Source organism: Scleropages formosus, chromosome 25 (assembly GCF_900964775.1).
Source record: "Scleropages formosus chromosome 25, fSclFor1.1, whole genome shotgun sequence".
In the NCBI taxonomy this organism is placed as follows: Eukaryota; Metazoa; Chordata; class Actinopteri; order Osteoglossiformes; family Osteoglossidae; genus Scleropages; species Scleropages formosus.
The window spans coordinates 14,518,840-14,536,512 of record NC_041830.1 but is presented as its reverse complement, the minus strand read 5'-3'; the positions used below and the strand labels follow the sequence as shown (position 1 = coordinate 14,536,512).

The 17,673-nt window shown below is 43.0% G+C and overlaps 2 protein-coding genes across 2 annotated transcripts; both read right to left on the bottom strand.

Moving 5' to 3' along the window:
• Nucleotides 1-193: 193 nt before the first annotated feature.
• On the bottom strand, nt 194-3,111 carry ndufb5 (NADH:ubiquinone oxidoreductase subunit B5). The gene is made up of 6 exons (XM_018730765.1): nt 2,934-3,111; nt 2,392-2,477; nt 1,687-1,753; nt 1,501-1,562; nt 755-861; nt 194-432 (listed from the first exon to the last, which is right to left on the bottom strand). The coding sequence occupies exons 1-6, from the start codon at nt 3,049-3,051 to the stop codon at nt 312-314; spliced, it is 561 nt and encodes a 186-aa protein (XP_018586281.1). The 5' UTR covers nt 3,052-3,111; the 3' UTR covers nt 194-311.
• Nucleotides 3,112-3,739: 628 nt separating this feature from the next.
• LOC108921327 (actin-like protein 6A) lies at nt 3,740-11,696 on the bottom strand. The gene is made up of 14 exons (XM_018730764.2): nt 11,532-11,696; nt 11,093-11,169; nt 9,700-9,874; nt 8,955-9,055; nt 8,651-8,748; nt 7,977-8,071; nt 7,213-7,319; nt 6,595-6,684; nt 6,161-6,222; nt 5,864-5,978; nt 5,703-5,783; nt 5,024-5,119; nt 4,772-4,858; nt 3,740-4,348 (listed from the first exon to the last, which is right to left on the bottom strand). Exons 1-14 carry the CDS (start codon nt 11,554-11,556, stop codon nt 4,268-4,270), a joined length of 1,290 nt encoding a protein of 429 aa, XP_018586280.1. The 5' UTR covers nt 11,557-11,696; the 3' UTR covers nt 3,740-4,267.
• Between the last annotated feature and the right edge of the window lie 5,977 nt (nt 11,697-17,673).

Genomic DNA, 17,673 nt, shown 5'->3' with positions numbered 1-17,673 from the left:
CCACCAATCACAGTGAACTAAGGAGCCTTCGGACATCGTTTGAAAGAGCAGTTGAGAGTCACAGAAATGTCAGTTCAGAAAAGCAAACAATTTTCCAAGTACAAACATACTGGTATAAAAATATATAACGTACAAATTCCTGAAGTTCAGTTCCAGTGCTCTGCAAACCACCAAAAACCATGTCGGGACCACATACTGAAACAAGGTTTTTATTTTTGCAATTATGCAAATTTTACAAGCATATACACAAGATAATTTATGAACGGATGGCCGACACCGGTGCCCAGGACCACGTGCGATGCCAGTTTCCACTAGTTGTCTGGAGTTGACTTGTTGCTGTTGTCAATGAGCGATTTGTCCATTGTCTCGTAGTGGAACCAGGGTCCATCACCCTTGTGTCGCATGTGTCTGCGCACTTCCAGCTGCATCAGCCTGCAAAACATCAATCAATAAATTAACCATTTAAAAACGACTTACTTACACATATGTCTGGCTAGTCTAAATAATGTTTAGCCAAGCAACCAATGTCTAGAACCGCTTGTCCCGAGCGGGGTCACGACGAGCCAGAGCCCACCCGGCAACACACGGGTTTAGGCCGAAGGGGGAGGCGACACAGCCTGAGCGGGAGGCCAGTTCACTGCAAGGCACCCCAAGCAGGGCTCAAACCCCAAACCCACCACACCCCCTAAATAATGTTTGTTTAATCACAGTTATCTAAAACTTAGAATGAACAGATTCTCGGGGTGCAGCATACCTCATTTCAGCCTTCTCCGCCTCCATCTGGATCAGAGCCATCATTTTCTCATAGTCCTTTTCTGGAGGATCATAGAAGTTTCTTGCGATGAAGCGGGTGATCGGGTGCTGGGAAGGGGACAATGCGTCAGCCGTAAGATTTGAAGAACAAGGCTACATGTGAACGGAACCTGTTGTGCCAGTGCGCTGCAGTGAAAACACGATGGAATTAATAAAAGCCATTTTCTTGAAGTTATAAAACCAACGACATATTTAAGTTTAAAATTTGCAGTGGAACGATCCCCCTCTCCCACTCAGAGCTGCTGAATCCCCTTCAACATTGAAGAAGTCTTGCAAAACCTCTTATGGACCCACTTCTCTCCTGATCCATTAGCTCCATGAACCACCAAAACACACACACACACACACACAAAAAACTTGCTCTCTATTAACAACAGTATATAGAATTAATAATGTAATTTACAGAGGAAAAGAATGATATTGAATTAATTGACTGAAGAATCATGTGTCTAACGCCGTATCCCTCAGTTTCGGTGAAATTTTTAACTACAAGTTACATATCACTTTAGGGAAAGGAACTGGTGAAATGAAAAAAATAACTAAATGAAATGAAGTTACACGAAAGTTACTTCTTCGCCCAATAATTAACACGGAATATTACCTTAGAAGCAAGCAATTTTCATTTGTAGCTGGGATACGGAGCTAATTCCACATCTACTCCATTATTGTAAGGGACAGCTGACATACCTTATAATACTCCCAGTGCTCAGGTACGTATCCCTCCGGAATCTCCGCCAGCTCCGCCTCACCTTATTTATGAAATTAAAAGAGCCCATTTACGAAAATATTTCCAGTGCTCATACATTTTTTGCACATTTTCCCCAAAAATACATGAGCTACATAAAAAAAGGGTCAAACGAACCACAAACTTACCGATGAACACATTCACGTAAGTCACAAAAGCTGCAACAGGAATTCCAGTGAGTAAAATATAATATTTCTGTTAGGAGAGAAGAATAAAAATAACTGATCACATGCGAATGTAGCCATTTTTAAGTCTATTTTCAGTCTCCAAGTAGCGAGTTTAACATGTGTTCATGTGCGCTGTGGACAGCAAGTAACCACACAGGGAACATCCTGCATGGTACCTGCACTGTGCCCATGGTTGTGGGCATGAGCAGTCACACCGCAGTCCTGTTCATGGACTCTCTCTCTCTCTCTGATATTACTTATAATGTAGGTGACACTTTTTATGGTAGTTTCTATCAGCGCCTGCAGATGTCACTGACTTTGTTCAAGTATCCACTGTCCATGGTAACGGACTTTGTGCCACACGGTGATGTCCATGGCTACGTCTGCATTTTGGTTCGCCGTCATGAGCTCAGCATCAGTGATTCTGGCGGGGGGGGGGGGGGGGGGGGTCAATAACAGTGTCCAGTCTGTGTGTTGTGTATGATGGGGGGGGGGGGGGGTTTACTTATGGTGTCCACAGTGTGTATGATTGGGGAGGGTTTAATGACAGTGTCCAGTGTGTGTATGATGGGGGGTTTACTGATGATGGTGTCCACAATGTGTGTATGATGGGGGGGGGGTCAATGAAAGTGTTCACATCTTATGATGTCCCTCTGTTATACTCACTAGAAGGTGCAGGAACCTCCTGTCATAGTAATCCGAGGGCTTGATGACAAACATCTGTTTCCCGTGGCTTCCATACCGGACTGACGCTGCAAAACGCACAATAATACGTTAATAAAACAACAATTTAAATTAAACAAACAAACAAACAAACAAACAAACAAACACCACCAGAACACTCGAATGCTAGGGCGTCGCTGCTCTCTTCTTGTGACAGTCGAGTCTTTCCCGGAACTACTCACTCAGTACTGCTCTCCAGACAATCCGAGAGCCCGGAGGCAGTAAAATGCAAGATGATGCAACATTGATTGATTAATTGCTAGTACTGCACGCGAAAATCGACGTTATTCCCACTGCACGCGACTGCTGAGGTACCGCAGGAGCACAATGATGAAGGACCAGGCTAAGCTTGTCAAGCCCAGTCAAGGTCACACGGAGCCTGGCGCGCGTAACAACAACAATAGTCTGAGTCTCAGTCGAGTCGCGCGAACGCCACCACACACGACACACGGCGAGCTCAAACACACAAACTTCACTTCCTGTACCTTTATCGGTCGCTCTCGCGCTCCTGCTGAGCAAACCACCCTTTGAGACGCCCTGTCTGAAGGGGTTCAGCCTGGCGGCCCACGCCGCGCCAGAGCGCAGCACGCTCATACCCACCATTGTCACCCGGGGCCAGCAAACATGGCCGCCACCGAGCCGCCTCACACTGGAGCGGAGAAACCGGAAGCAGCCATATTTGTAAGGGGAAAGGCTCATGGATGGTCACGTGATGCGTCACATGATCAATCCTTTCACGGACGGGCGTGATGCACGCTGGGTAATTTATTTCAAAACATTCGAAACTCCCTTTAAGACTCGGTCGTACCTTAGTAGTGACGGTCCACTTTTATGAACATTTCCATCCTTGCACTTATGTTATAATTGGCCACCCACGACTAAACTGCTGTATACTGACACATTTTCAGTTTAAAAATTCACAAGTTCATTCGCCCTTACTAAAAACCTGCTCAAATATGACAACAGTATTTGTGATAAACATGTTTGCAGCGCTGCATATTTTTTAAATGAGATACTGCTCGTGCGGTGCGATCTGTTTTTGCCCTGAAGTCCAGATATGCTAGAAGCACAACAACTCAAAAGAGTACGATAGTGTCCTCGAACCCAAGGCTCACAGGGGGAACACATCCAGTCCAACCACTAAGGGGCAGTACTGTATAGGAAAAGGGCATTTGGGATCAAAAACACTGCACGTGCAGTGTAAATCGAGGTGCACAAATGCAATACCTGGAATGCACCCATCATAAAGTGTGAAAAGAGTTGAAACACATGCAAAGAGCAACTCTCAGCATTTACGCGCCGTGTGAGTGATTTTATTGGAAACAATGCATTTAGAGTCAAGTGATTCTTACTACAATTACTGCGGATGTCCTGTGTAGACAAGTTGCTTTTTAACTGTAAAAATATAGCTATCTGTATAAATAAACACAATAACCAAAGAACTTAACAGGGTTTCATCAGGGTTAAAACCTGCATCATTGCAAACACAGTCATTTTATTGGCGCTAAACTACTGCTTTCTTGGGAAATGGTTTCTTATCTAAAAGTTAGAAAAACGTTCTATCAAAAACTATATTGGAACATTCAACAGAAAGATAACAGCCATGAGTCTTCATTGTAGGAAAATAGCAGTTAACTATAGTATTAACTTGGGTGTGTACGTGTACCACAAAATGTCTTCTAAACAAACAGGAAGAAAATTATCCACATATGGAATATATTGTTAAAAAAAAATTATACAAAACATCCTTGGTTTTCCTGAGTCCCCTGAAAAGATTAAATTGGTTTGTGTGGCTTGAAAGGCAGAATGTCGGAGGTGATCACGGGCACTTCCTGTCCACGCACTGCTTCCCACCCTCCTCGTACTCCTGCTTGGAAATCCACATTTGCTGGAATGTTCCCTGAGGAGACAAAAACACCAGTTAAAAAAAAAATCTGTTCATCCCCCTCCAGAGAAAGCAGTGGGATGTATTTGTGAAAAACAAGTCCCACTCGTCACAATTAGCATTTATGAAAATTCCAATAAAATTTAACTTTTAGAACACAGAACAACAGCATTCAGAGCAGTGCTTGAGGACACGGACTTGTACCCTAATAATAATAATGATGATGATGACGACGACGACGACAATACAGAAAGCAATAAAGTATGCCGTTAGCCAATTGAGACGCATGGTCCTGTCACTGAGACGTATGTGCTGACGCCTGCCTGCTACATCCAACGTTCTTCTCAGGGACAGCATGAAGAGAAATCTCAAAATGTCACCGGTGGCGCTGTGCGGTGCGGGAGGTCCCCGCTTCAGAGGGGCCGGCTGTGCGTTTACCAGAGACGCCAGGATGGAGCCCCCGATCCAGGCACTGAAGCGACGCTCCACTGTGGTGTTGTTGGCTATCAGTTTCAGGCGCATGCTCTAAATCCGGGCAGGAGGGGGGAGAGCAAACTGCCGTTAATTTCACGAGCACAAAACACAGCATGCTGGGACATTTCCTGACCGATCACTTGGTTTCCAACAAGGGGGGCAATTAGCTACAAGGCACATGAGGATGCTAAGAGAGACCGCTTGACCTCTACTCACCGGTGGGGTCTTCTGTGAAAGTTCTCTGTTGAGCCTATCTGTGAATCCCTGTATGAGAGTGTTTCCGCCTGTCACTACGACACTTCCATAAAGACCCTGGAGAATGAAGGAAATGATCAAGTTGAGTTCGAATGCCATATTCACCCTAGCTCGCTCACACGCTCACACGCACACACACACAATGTCTACAACCGCTTGTCCCAAGTGGGGTCGCGGCAAACTGGAGTCTAACCCAGCAACACGGGTTGCAAGGCTGGAGGGGGAGGGGACACATCCCGGATGGGTGCCAGTCCACCGCAAGGCACCCCGAGCAGGGCTCGAACCCCAGACCCACCACAGAGCAGGCCCTGGCCAAACCCACTGCGCCACCATGCCCCCTTTTCACCTAGCTGTCAATCAAATAAATTCCAGCTGTAAACAGTGATCTCTGGGTGCATCCCATAAACCCAAAAACAGAGACAGCAGCATTGCGAATGGCCAACCTGGACATACTCAACCACAATCACTGTTCTTTTCTGTCTGGCCCCAATCACATTTCACATCTGCATATAAAATAGTAAGAAAGAGAATCTGCATATTTGAAAATGAAACGAATTACTCAGATCCTAAAACATAGGGTGATGGCGAAGCAAAGTGCTACTCGTGACTCGCAGGGGCATCTCCCACCGGAGACACTCACCGGCCTGATGTCGATGTCACACATTCCCACGCTGGTGGTCACCACATGGCCCACTCCCAGCATGGTGTTCCCCGACAGACCCTGTGCACAGATGGCGGAAACAGGTAAGAGAACAAGGTGTGTGAGTGGCCTAGAACTTTCCTTTGACTCTGGATGCTTACCTTGGCATTCGAAGGGTCAAAGAGCCCCTCTGGGATTTTGAGTCTCTCTGCTCCAAAGTCACAGTTGTAGCCGTTGGGCAGCTCATAATGAACCGTGGGCATCTGGGCTGCCACCCTGTAAAGGTTAAATGTCACAGCCTTTAAAACAAGACACATGAAACGAGATTAAGAAAGACCTCTCAATTTGGTGTCCGAGCTTCACACAGGTAATTTAATCATCATATTCCATTTATGCTTCATTATAACCCATTTGTGCATTCCATCTACTAAAGACAAACACAAACTACATCAACTTACTGTTCATCGTAAGGTGAATCAGAAACCTGCAACACTGAGGCCTGGAAATCCTGGATCACAGTCTGGAGGGGGAGAAAAATCAGCTGCACCAAACTGCTCAACAGCAACGGAGATAAACGCAAAAGAAGCCGGGCAGCCATAGGAACAACAACACAGCAACAGGTGACACAATGTCCTCCTGAGACCCAGCCATTTGTTTTGTCAACTCTAGAGGACATTTGTTTTTAACTGTGTCTTCCAAACTGTATGTGCTACAATGCAAGACATGACTCTTCATGCACCTCACAGGGGACACTGCGTTCTTTTGAAAGATTCTGTCTTTTTTTGGGGGGGGCTTGGACAAAAATATTTTTCTATTGGGTTTGGAAACAAAGACCCATTTGCGTATCAAAATGTACGTTGACACGTTCCAGCTCTGTGAGGCTCCCACTTACGTTACACATGTAGTTATGCCAGGAACGTGTGACCTGAGGAAGCTTCTCCTTCTTCTTCCACACTGCAGGTGCTCCCTCCCGGACGGCTTCCTGCGAGAGACACACTCGGGATGGAAGCGCGTTCTGAAAGAATTCAGCCCGCTTGACTCAAGTGTGCGGGGCAAGAAGCGAGTGGGGCACCGTCCTCGAAAAACACATGCTTTCGCCGGCGTGGTCCGGGTTCGACAGTCAAAGGTACTGCTCGACTGTGCGCTCTAATGCACAATGGGAGCAGGTAAGCGGAAGCTCACATAGCTATGTTCGTTATTACCAACACTGCCCTGTGTGATCTTGATCATGAGTGCATTCACATTATTTTGGTGTCTCGCAGAGCAATGGATGTGTGCGCACCCCTCAGAGTGTCGCCTCCACTTACTTCCATCCTGCTGCCATTACCTTGTGGGACCTGTGAATGTTGACTGTGTGTGTACGACTGCCTTGTGATGGACTGGCGTCACATCCAGGGTGAACCCTGCCTCACATGCTACACTTCTAGGATAGGCTCTGGAGCACCGTGACCCTGCAATGATCAAGTGACTATGCATAATAAAAGGATGGATTACGTGAAGCAGGTCTCACCTTAGATGCAATCATGTAGGGAGGAACAATTTCAACATTCATCTCTTGGAATAACTCTCGACACTGCATGGTCATGAAGTCCCCGGCAAGGGGAGACTTGACGATGCCTGAAAGAAGAGGAAAGACGCGTTTGCCGATGACTTCAAACATCTTATCCAATTCCATTACTCAGTTACAGCCACAATAAAACGCAGTGTATTAGTCTGATCTAAAGCTCAACATTTTATCTGTGAACTTCACGGCTGCTCCAGCTCTGGCAGCTCCAAGGATGAAACCCAACCCTCGAATTCTGGTAGAAGACAGCTGTGATTAGTGCCCACATCTCTCCTTGGCTGAAGCAGACACAGATACAGCGTCTAGGCTGTTCCCGTTTCCAAATATATGATCCTTTGTTTGATCCACTTCATCAAAAGGACAGATCATTCAGACTGTCTCTAGTGTTAAAATAGACAAATGCATCTAGAGACGACGTCATAAGCAGCGATGAGAGCCGAGGAGTAAAATGGACCTCAATGACATTCAGATTGTATTTCTCTCAGTTGAGACCAAGATCATCCTGTCGCACGAAGGAGCTGCTTCCACGGCCGTACTGGACTTGTAACACCAGCCTGCACATCCTCCAAGGTGTGAAGTTTCGTATTGATCACTCCCATCCTGAAGCTGGGATCATACGCAGGACGAAATCGAAACGCCTCCATTTCCTGCTTTGAGCTAAATCAACGCAAGGCCAAAATGTAGGGGGGGTGTCAGGGGCCACTGCTCACATTGCTGAAGGACGTATCCGTCGTGCACCGGGATGGCTGTCGTGTGGGTGGCTCCGCTGTCCAGCACCACACCTGTGGAGCGACCGTTGGCAAACCTGAGACGCTGAGAGTTAAGGTGAAGAAACTCAAAACTCATGCAGCAGTTTTCATAAGAAACACCTCCGTCTGAGACCACTGGTTACGACGCAAAGTGATGACTGTAAAGAGGTTCAGATTTTTGATGCAGGCACACATATCATTTTGGAGATCTGTGTCTGCACTGGAACTGCACTGAACATTTTGGGGCAGCAGGGGGCGTAGTGGTTAGGGCTGTCTCGATGCAAACAAAGGACCTGGGTTTGAATTCCTACTTCTCCTGCGATCAAGGTGGTCACCCTGGATTGATGCTGGAAAAAATACCCCGCTGTGTCAAAGGGTAAATCACTGCAGGTATCTTAGGGTACAAACCTAATGCTGTAATTCACCTTGAATAAATTAATAATAATAATAATAATAATAATAATAATAATAATAAAATATACAATGTTATACAGTACTAAAGTATTAGTACATTTGGACCTGTGCGTCGTTACAAACAAGTACACGATTACATCCCTTATTCGAGACCGCAGGAGGCCACAGGTCCGATCCCCCATAATTCCCCTGGGTTTCAGAGGACACCAGTGAAAAGATACGAAGACAGAACTGCAGTTTTGCACAGGAAGAAAGCAGGGATGTTGTAGTGCTCAAACATCAGCTCCGTCAGCTTCTCCCTCTTTGCTCTTGTATTCCACTACAAAAAAAGAAGAAATGGAAAAACTTTATTAAAAAAAAAATAAGCGTCTGTCAGGTTCTGAGAAAAAGTCAAAGGTCACAGTTGAGTTCGCAGCATAATTACTGGCTGATTCTAAACACGTGTTCATCTGTAGACACGCACATGTTTGTTGAAATGCCAGCAGGTTAGGTGATTCCCCGCAGAATGCGCTGCAGAACACTCACCGAGGCCTCGGACATGAGCATCGGGTGCAAGCTGGGCTCCGACTTGAAGTGCATCTTGTACGTGTGATCTAAAATGGCTTGGAAACTGTCCCAGTCCTCGACTGTGGACGGAGCCGGGGAGGCGGGTGAAAAAAGAGAGACGGGTTATCAGCCGGACGGTTTAACGCCAAAACTGTGCCCGGTGGTGCCGAAGACACTTCCCAGGCGCACGACGCACTTGAGCAGCCCCCCATCCCCCCCCACCACATTCTAGCCGTGCGCTTTTCTGCCTCCCTCTGAGACGACCCTTCAGCCCGTCGCTATTCTGCACATTAAAAGTCACCTTTAAAGATCTTTCCGAGCACTGTCACAAAAAAAAAAAAAAAAAACAAATCAACCCCTCATTTACTCTATTAGCAGGATGTGCAAACGTGACGAGCCCAACATCTCGAAACAACCCTAACTTTAAGATGGCTCTCTAATAAAGCACACAGTCATCTAAGCACGACCTCTGACATCACAAACACACTCAGGTTGAAACAACTGATGCTTCCCCCCCTGCCAGTGTGAGAGCTCTTATAGGCACGGGAGTGTGTGGGAAACTGTTCATCTCAGGCCGCAAGGCCATCGCCGCACTTACACCAGCAAACTGCAATGAGAGTGGTTCACGCACACACCTTTGGCAAAGGCGTCAAGGTGCAGTCTATTTAAAAGTTATCTCCACCCCGTTCTTACGTTTCTTCATGTAAGAAATGGGGAAACGTACTCATGCCGTTTTTCAGTGGGGACATGACTTCCATGTTCTCCCTGGGGACCCTGAGCTGGTTGGTGTCGATGTAGTAGGTGGTGCCGCTCTGCTTAGCCTTGCCCCCCTCCGTCTCCATCGGGTTGCTGCCATCCTCCCTGTCTAAGGTCATCCCGAACACAGTGGGGAAGTCAGCCTGAGGAGAGATGTCACAATGTCAGACACACACTCTATGCACAGTTTAAACACATTGGTCCAGCAGGTGGTGCAGTGGTTAAAGCTGCTGCTTTGCAATTGAAGGGATACGGGTTCAAATTACCGCTCCTGTGGTAGTACCCTTGTCCAAGGCACTTAACCTGATCTGATACAGTGAAATAGCCCAATTAAATAGGCAGATAAATAGTTTTAGGTATCAGTGTACAAACCTGGGATTGTTAGTCACACTGGAGAGAAAGCATCAGGTAAATGAATATAATATTAACAGTAATAATACTCTGCTGAAATTATGAATGGCCGGTTCACAACAGGACACCAGTAAAACACCGGAATCAAGGTATACGATATTCTCTGGTTTGCTTTCGTTGTGTTCTTTCTTAAAAGTGAATGTTCACTGTTTTGTCCTGAACGTGCGGCAATTTCTCTCAATGTTTCAGTTTTCTCCTCACTGTTTACTTTTTCTCCTTATTGCTCAGTTGTATCAGATTTTTTTTTTGTTGACTGCTTTTTCTTGACTATGCAGTGATTTCCCCAGATTGCTCACATTCTTATCAAAGCTTTACTGTTTTTTTCCTGATTATACTGTGATTATGCAGTGATTTCCACCAGTTGCTGAGAGTTTCAATCCATCTGTTTATTATTTTACCCAATTATGCAGTGATTCCCCTGATTGCTCAGGTTTTGAATCCATCTTTTTATTATTTTCCATGATTATGCAGTGATTTCTGACAACTGATGAGGGTTTTAATCCATCTGTTTATTACTTTTCCCAATTATGCGGTGACCTCCCCTGATTGCTCAGCTTTTTAATCCATATTTTTTACAATTTTTCCTGACTATGCAGTGATCTCCCCAGATTGCTCACATTCTTATCAAAGTTTTACAGTTTTCTCCCTGATTATACTGTGATTATGCAGCAATTTCCACCAGTTTGAGGATTCTAATCCATCTTTTTATTATTTTCCATGATTATGCAGTGATTTCCACCAGTTGCTGAGGGTTTTAATCCATCTGTTTATTATTTGTCCCAATTATGCAGTTATTTCCCCTGACTGCTCACGTTTTTAATCCATATTTTTCACATTTTGCAGCGATTCCTCACAACTGCTCGGGTTTTAATCAAGCTTTGCACAGTTTTTCCCCCCATCCGTCGTTATGCAGTGATGTCTCCACATCGTCCACTGCCTTGCTCCCTTACCTTGGGACAGTCCTCTCCTGCATATCCAGCCCTCACACTGTAGGATCCGATGTCAAACACCAGGGCTCCGACCTCATCTGTGAGGGGGGGGGATAAAAAGTTGATCAGCACTGCGCATTACCTGCTTTCAAGAGTTAAACACGTGATCGAACACAAACAAAGAGCTCAGCTGATGTACTTCAAACAGCCGTATCCGGGAACCGGGCTGTAGCATCCCGACGCCGGCGGTTATGTTATCATCCCTCACATGATTCTTCTGCAGGTCTGCCACACAGTCTTTTATGTTATACCCGCGACGACAAGGCACCCTTAATCGACGGAACTTTTCCGTTATGTATACTGACTGTATAATAATACACTCAAATAGAGTACAGTTAGCTGCTAGAATCATTCATGTCGTCTCACTTCTTCAGACTATTTTTTCTTCAGATTATCTCACCTCCTCCATATACTCCTCCGCTCATCCTCGTTTACGGCTGAGTGAAAATAAAAAAGTTAAATGTTATTTGTTATGATTTATTATTATCGCTATTACTGTGAGAAACGTTACTAAAAGCCCTCAACAAAAGGAAGCGTGTCCGTAACTCATTCACTAGGCGGTACTACCTAACCCCCGTCGTTGTGAAAAACGAGACTCGAGGCTGATTGGACGAAAGCGGTTGGCTCCCTCCCCTTTTGCGTCCACGATGTGGGCGTGTCCTTTGCCGTTGCTATCAGGTTTGGTTGCGATGTAATTTTGCCGGTCGTAAAGTCTATTGAAGGGCGCCGCGGTAGGGTTTCGAAGCACATAATCATTTCATTTGAAAATTGTTTATTAATTCTACGAAAAACAGTTCCACAGATTATCTGTTATGCGGAATGGGTAATTGTAACTGGAAAGCATGTTATTGTTAGTTAAAGACATTGATTCGGCTCAAGTCTCTCTCTCTCTCAACGAAGGCGAAGTTTACCTCCCGCCGGTAACCGGTTACGCTAATGTGTCACTTTTGTTTTAAACTTTACTCGTACATTAGCATTTTATTTTTGAAGCGTTTTACCTACTTCTACTTGTGAAATGCATACAAAAAACTAGTTACTGGACCGGCGGGTGAACCAAATGAAAACGTGTAGCCTAGGCAGGCGTTCAACAAATAAATTCCAGACCTGTGCGGTAAAAGTGTAATATTTTCAAAGAATGCCATATGATTTACCATATTTCTGTCAGAGGTGTAACAAATTGTCATGCCATGGGGTCCAAAATATTATCAAGACTAGTCCAAAAGTACTGAACTGATTTATTATTATACACTGAATACTGGGGGGGGGGGCACCTCGTTTCTTATTGTGTCCATTAGAACAATTTTAAATGGTACCCAATAAAAAATACAGTTTTACATTACTGTGCAAGCAGCCTGTGAGGCGTGAATACAGTAAGAACACCCGAATACGGGTGCGGGCCCTTTAAGGGATTTCTAGGCACCGCCCACTTCCCCTCCCCAGAGCACTACAGTACCTACAGCACATTACCTACACCCCACTGCCTCTCTGTGGGTCGAGTGCCTTGTCCTGACTGCTCTTTGTGGCATATCCACCCAGCCACACTGGGTTCGGAGGCAGAGGAGGAACCACCCACCCCTGGCCATCATCCAGGAGAGAGCTCCTTGGGATCCTGATCCCAGCACCACTTCCATGAGGTCTGTATTCATCTGCCAGTCTGGTGCAACTTCTGTGATCCTGTGCTTGTGTTTCTGTTCTTACAGCATCATCATGTGTTTGAGTGTGGATGTACTAGAGTTCAATGAAAATTAATTGAATTTTTTAATAGCATGTGATGTACTTTGGCAAAGTTTGGAGATGTATTTTAATAACCTTGGTCAGGCCAGATCACTGTATGAGCGCTCACAGGTGCTTCAAGCATGAATCCACTCTGCATGTTTTTTAATATCGTGTTTTGATCATTTTCTAGTGTTACTTCCTTCACTTAAATCTAAATTCCTGACTCTGGCTAATTCTAAGCTAAATTGTCACTATTTCAAGCAATAATATCAAACAAGTGGGGGGGTGCGGTGGCGCAGTGGGTTGGACCAGGTCCTGCTCTCCGGTGGGTCCAGGGTTCGAGTCCCGCTTGGGGTGCCTTGCGACGGACTGGCGTCCCGTCCTGGGTGTGTCCCCTCCCCCACCGGCCTTACGCCCTGAGTTGCCGGGTTAGGCTCCGGTTCCCCGCGACCCCGTATGGGACAAGCGGTTCCGAAAATGTGTGTGTGTGTGTGTGTGTGTGTGTGTGTGTATCAAACAAGTTTTTTAAGTGCGCTCAACCACAGTCAAAAAACATTTATTCGTGTTTAGAATCCATAATAGTGTTAATAGCATTGTTTTTAAATCCATTTTGTAATCTGTTATAATTACTTATTTATTTGATATATATTTAATTTTCTTATATTGGCAAACAATTCTTTCATTGAATTTTCCATTGTTGTGTTAAATGAGTGGGAGGATTGGTGAATGTAGTGAGTTGGAACTGTCCCGTCACTGAAGAGAAGCTGTAATAACACAATATTAAAATGTGCATTTTATATAGCTATAAAAAGTACATGATAGGTTGACTACATAACATCAAACGCTGCATTTTTCTTCACTGTGAATTTACTGTGATTTCCCCAGATTCCTATGGTGAGAACCACACAAACTCAGAATGGCTGTGCTAAGAGTCAAACACTCCAACTAAGGTTCCTTTGCAGGGCTAATGTGTAATTTACATTTAGAAAAGGTTAGGCAATCTAGTGGAATCTCCATTAAAATTAGAATTCTAAGGATTAAAACTGAAATTTCAGGCCATATCATTCATTCATTACAACTGATTGTTATAGCTGAGGCTACTTCCCCCAATTTTGAAATCACATTTCTCTTCTAGTCCATTTGAATACGGATTATTGCAGATACACAGTAAAACACCAATACGAACTTGCTAAAATTAATTAATAATATTAATAATAACATTAAAGATCTGAAATTTCAGATTTAGTGTGTGTGTGTGTGTGTGTGTGTGTGTGTGTATGTTGTCCTGGGTCATTCAAATGAATACACATTTTTGAGGGCATTTGTTCATTTCCCAACTTGTATTATGCTACTTAAAATGGGTACCACCGGGTTGCCTTTACTGTATCAATTCAAGGCAATACTTTGCTCAAGTTGCTGTAGCAAGAGCGGGAATTGAACCCGGCTTGTTCAATTGGAAGGCAGTGGCTCCAAACTCTGCACAACACACGATATTTACATTTACGTTTATTTCTGTAAGACATTTTAATACGAGACCCCTGCAATAAATTGGAAGATCCAAATCCAAGGTTTATGTGCTGTAAGATACTGCATAACAATGTTTTTTGGTGAAATGGTGTTAATTTTGGAACTTTTAGTATTCAGAGCTGCCTTATTTGCATAGTTGTTGAAATGGAATGTGATGTGTTAAATGGTAAACAGCACACTGGAAAGAAATCAAGTTCAAGTTTATTATCATAGATACAAGTACCATGTACAAGTATCATGAAATTCTTCCTGAATGCTTCTCCACAGACTATGGACAAAGACAGAGACAATAGAAATACTGTATAAACAAAACAATGACAATGACAGTGAGTAGTGCAACAGCAATAGCAATAAATAATGGTAACAGTAATAACAATAATACCAGTTGACAGCCAGGGAACTCAGAACAAGAGAATGAAAATGATTAAAGAATGCTTAAAGAAATAATTTAAGAAATAAAAGATAAAAACAAGGTCCTAGAATGTTTCACAGACAGGTGTGTTTGCATGTCCAAGAGATGACAACATATGAATTGTCCCCTTTGCTGTACGTTTTATAAATAGCATGTGCCCTCTCCAGTGCAGTAGGGTATTATCGGTGTCATGCTCCTCACGTACGTGCACAGTATTATCATAACGCCGAAGATGCCACTTTAGGGAGACCCGACCCTGACACATCATTCTTCGTGAGCGGCTGATGGCACCCAGAAGAAATCATACTTCCCTCTAACTGATCTGGGGAGGATGTCCTTTCATACAGTGAATAAATACATATTTTTCTCTGATTTAAACAGGTGAAACCAATGTGGTGGATCCAGTAGCAGTTTTCTCTGAGCACTGCTGCAAATTCAGGTAACATGGGTTTAAAGCATTTTATTTTCATTTATACAGGAACAGATTAATCTCAGTGTAATGATATGTTATTGTACTTTCTTTGTGTGCGTTTCAGCTGTTACATCAGTTTGTTTCAGCTGTTATAGTGTAAAAGCTTCATTTTTAAAACTAAATATTCTTCAGATGAATGTTGAATGAATACATAGTACCTTTTTGCAGTATTATAATGGAAAAAAATACTTTTGTGTGATATATCAAATTATCTTTGAGCTTGGATTGAATCTCTATTTGTATTATTTATTTTGAATACATTTTCTCAATAAGGGCACACCCAGTGAATTTGGTGGGGGTGTGTTGGAAGTACTATGGTTAATATCCTATCAAAGGCAGGGTATTTTCTGTAAGTGACCGTAGATCTTTGCAAATTGTTGGCAGAGGACACTGGACACAGAGGTCAGGGACTGGGTCACCCCGAGCAATAAAGAAAAGGAATGTCTTCGTAGCATCAGTCTTTGCACTTTCCCCACTTTGGATAAGAGGGAGATCATTAAAGGCTCAGATTGACTGCTGCAGAGACGAGGCTCTTCCAGCCACATCAAGAGGTTTGTGAATTACGGCATACATTATGAATAGTAGCTCCAGCTTGCTGTCGTTTCCTCAACCCTTCTGACGTCAGATGCCATTTGCGAGGGTTGCCTAGGCAACTACCTCGGGAGACATATCTGGTGTTTATAGCAGCACCGATTTTTTTCGTTGCTTTTTAACATTAATTTTGTACACTCGTACATTGTTGGAGCTGCACTTTAAGATATATACTGTCCAATTTATGATGCATTTAATTAAAAAAAAATTCATAGAAAACTGAGCAAATATTAAATACATTTTTTCAGACTACAATATATGTAGTACTGTAAAGAAAATGAGTTATATGATTAATTATTATATAGTTATTTTACAGTCCTCAAGTATTGCACAGAGATGTAACACTTGGTATAAAATAGGTAGAATCATTAATAACACATGTAAGCAAAGCAAAATTGACTGTGAATTGTAAAACGCAATTATACCAGTAGTTAATGATGAATCATGATAACTTTTATTGGTGGAAATATGATACATACAGAGTATCTGATAATTGCAGTGTCTGATATGTGGATTTTTTTGTGAATTATTCATACATCTGTTTGACACTTTGACTTTGGTTATTTACTTTTCCCAAGCATTAAGCGATACGTATGTCATATTGTTTATTATCATGTTTCCCAATATTTGGCAGTTATCCCCCATGTATGCTTGAAATTACTGAAAGCAAGTGGTGTGTTCCGGTAACCCTATAGGTGTACAAGTAGCCCTCGGCTTAACGACATAAAGCGACTTGCATCGACTCGGACTTATGACGGCCGTCCCATCTGCCTTATTATATCATTTTTGAGCCCCAACGTTTCATTGAAATGTTTAAGGACAACCGCTCATCTGCTCCACAGTAATATCAATTAGTTGCACTGCTTAAATGTATCCATATTTGTTAATGACTCAGTCACTGTGTCTATCAATGATTGCATTTTATTTACAAAAACATTTTATTTATGAAACATTTTGTCTGTGTCTCTAACTTTTTTCTTTTTTACAGTGGCGAATATGTGAGTATTGTGGTGGTGTGGAATAGAAAAACTGGATTTATTGGATTTGGTTAATTGGACTTCCTGCTCCATGACAGCATATTACCAGAAAATCTGTCAAATTTGATTGTCATCAGTGTTATTGAAGTATGCTTTTTGAACCAAGGTGAACTTAATTTATAGATGACTGCAAGGTTAAGAAATCATTTGAAATTACAACTTATTTTGCATAATATTTGGAATTCTACACAGAAATGAGTTATTTGTACAGTACTGCAACTCTACTACTGTCTGATCTTGCTCCAGGCATCCAAGTGAATTGTTACCATGGTAAAATTCTCTCAGTAAGCTCCAGGGTGAAATATTTTGGCAAACTAATGATTAATGAAAAGGACCTTGAACCACAGAAGGATTGTTTCTTGGCTCAAAGTGTATTGGGGTAGAGAAAATCAAACAATTTTTGAGTACTGAACACTTTAGTGTAGGTCATCCTTGAAAGTACAAGAGACTTCCTTAAATATGTAACAAGCATTAACCATAAGCAATCTTAATTTATTTTCATTATTAATATTTTTTTTTTTGCATTTCATGAACACGATATAATCTATGCACAAGGTTTTTCATGAAAGTAAGTGCTTGAGTAACAGTTGATAAATATTGTACAAAGAGAGTAGATTTAAAAAAAATAATAAAATCACATCTGAAACGGTGTGGGCAATGAGGATTATAACCAGGCGATAAAGAAACAGTTAAAATGACAAAATATTTATTGAACTGAATTGTGCAATAATGCTCTTAGCCCACAAGGTGATTTAGGCCTGTTTTGCACAAATCCACACAAATTCGG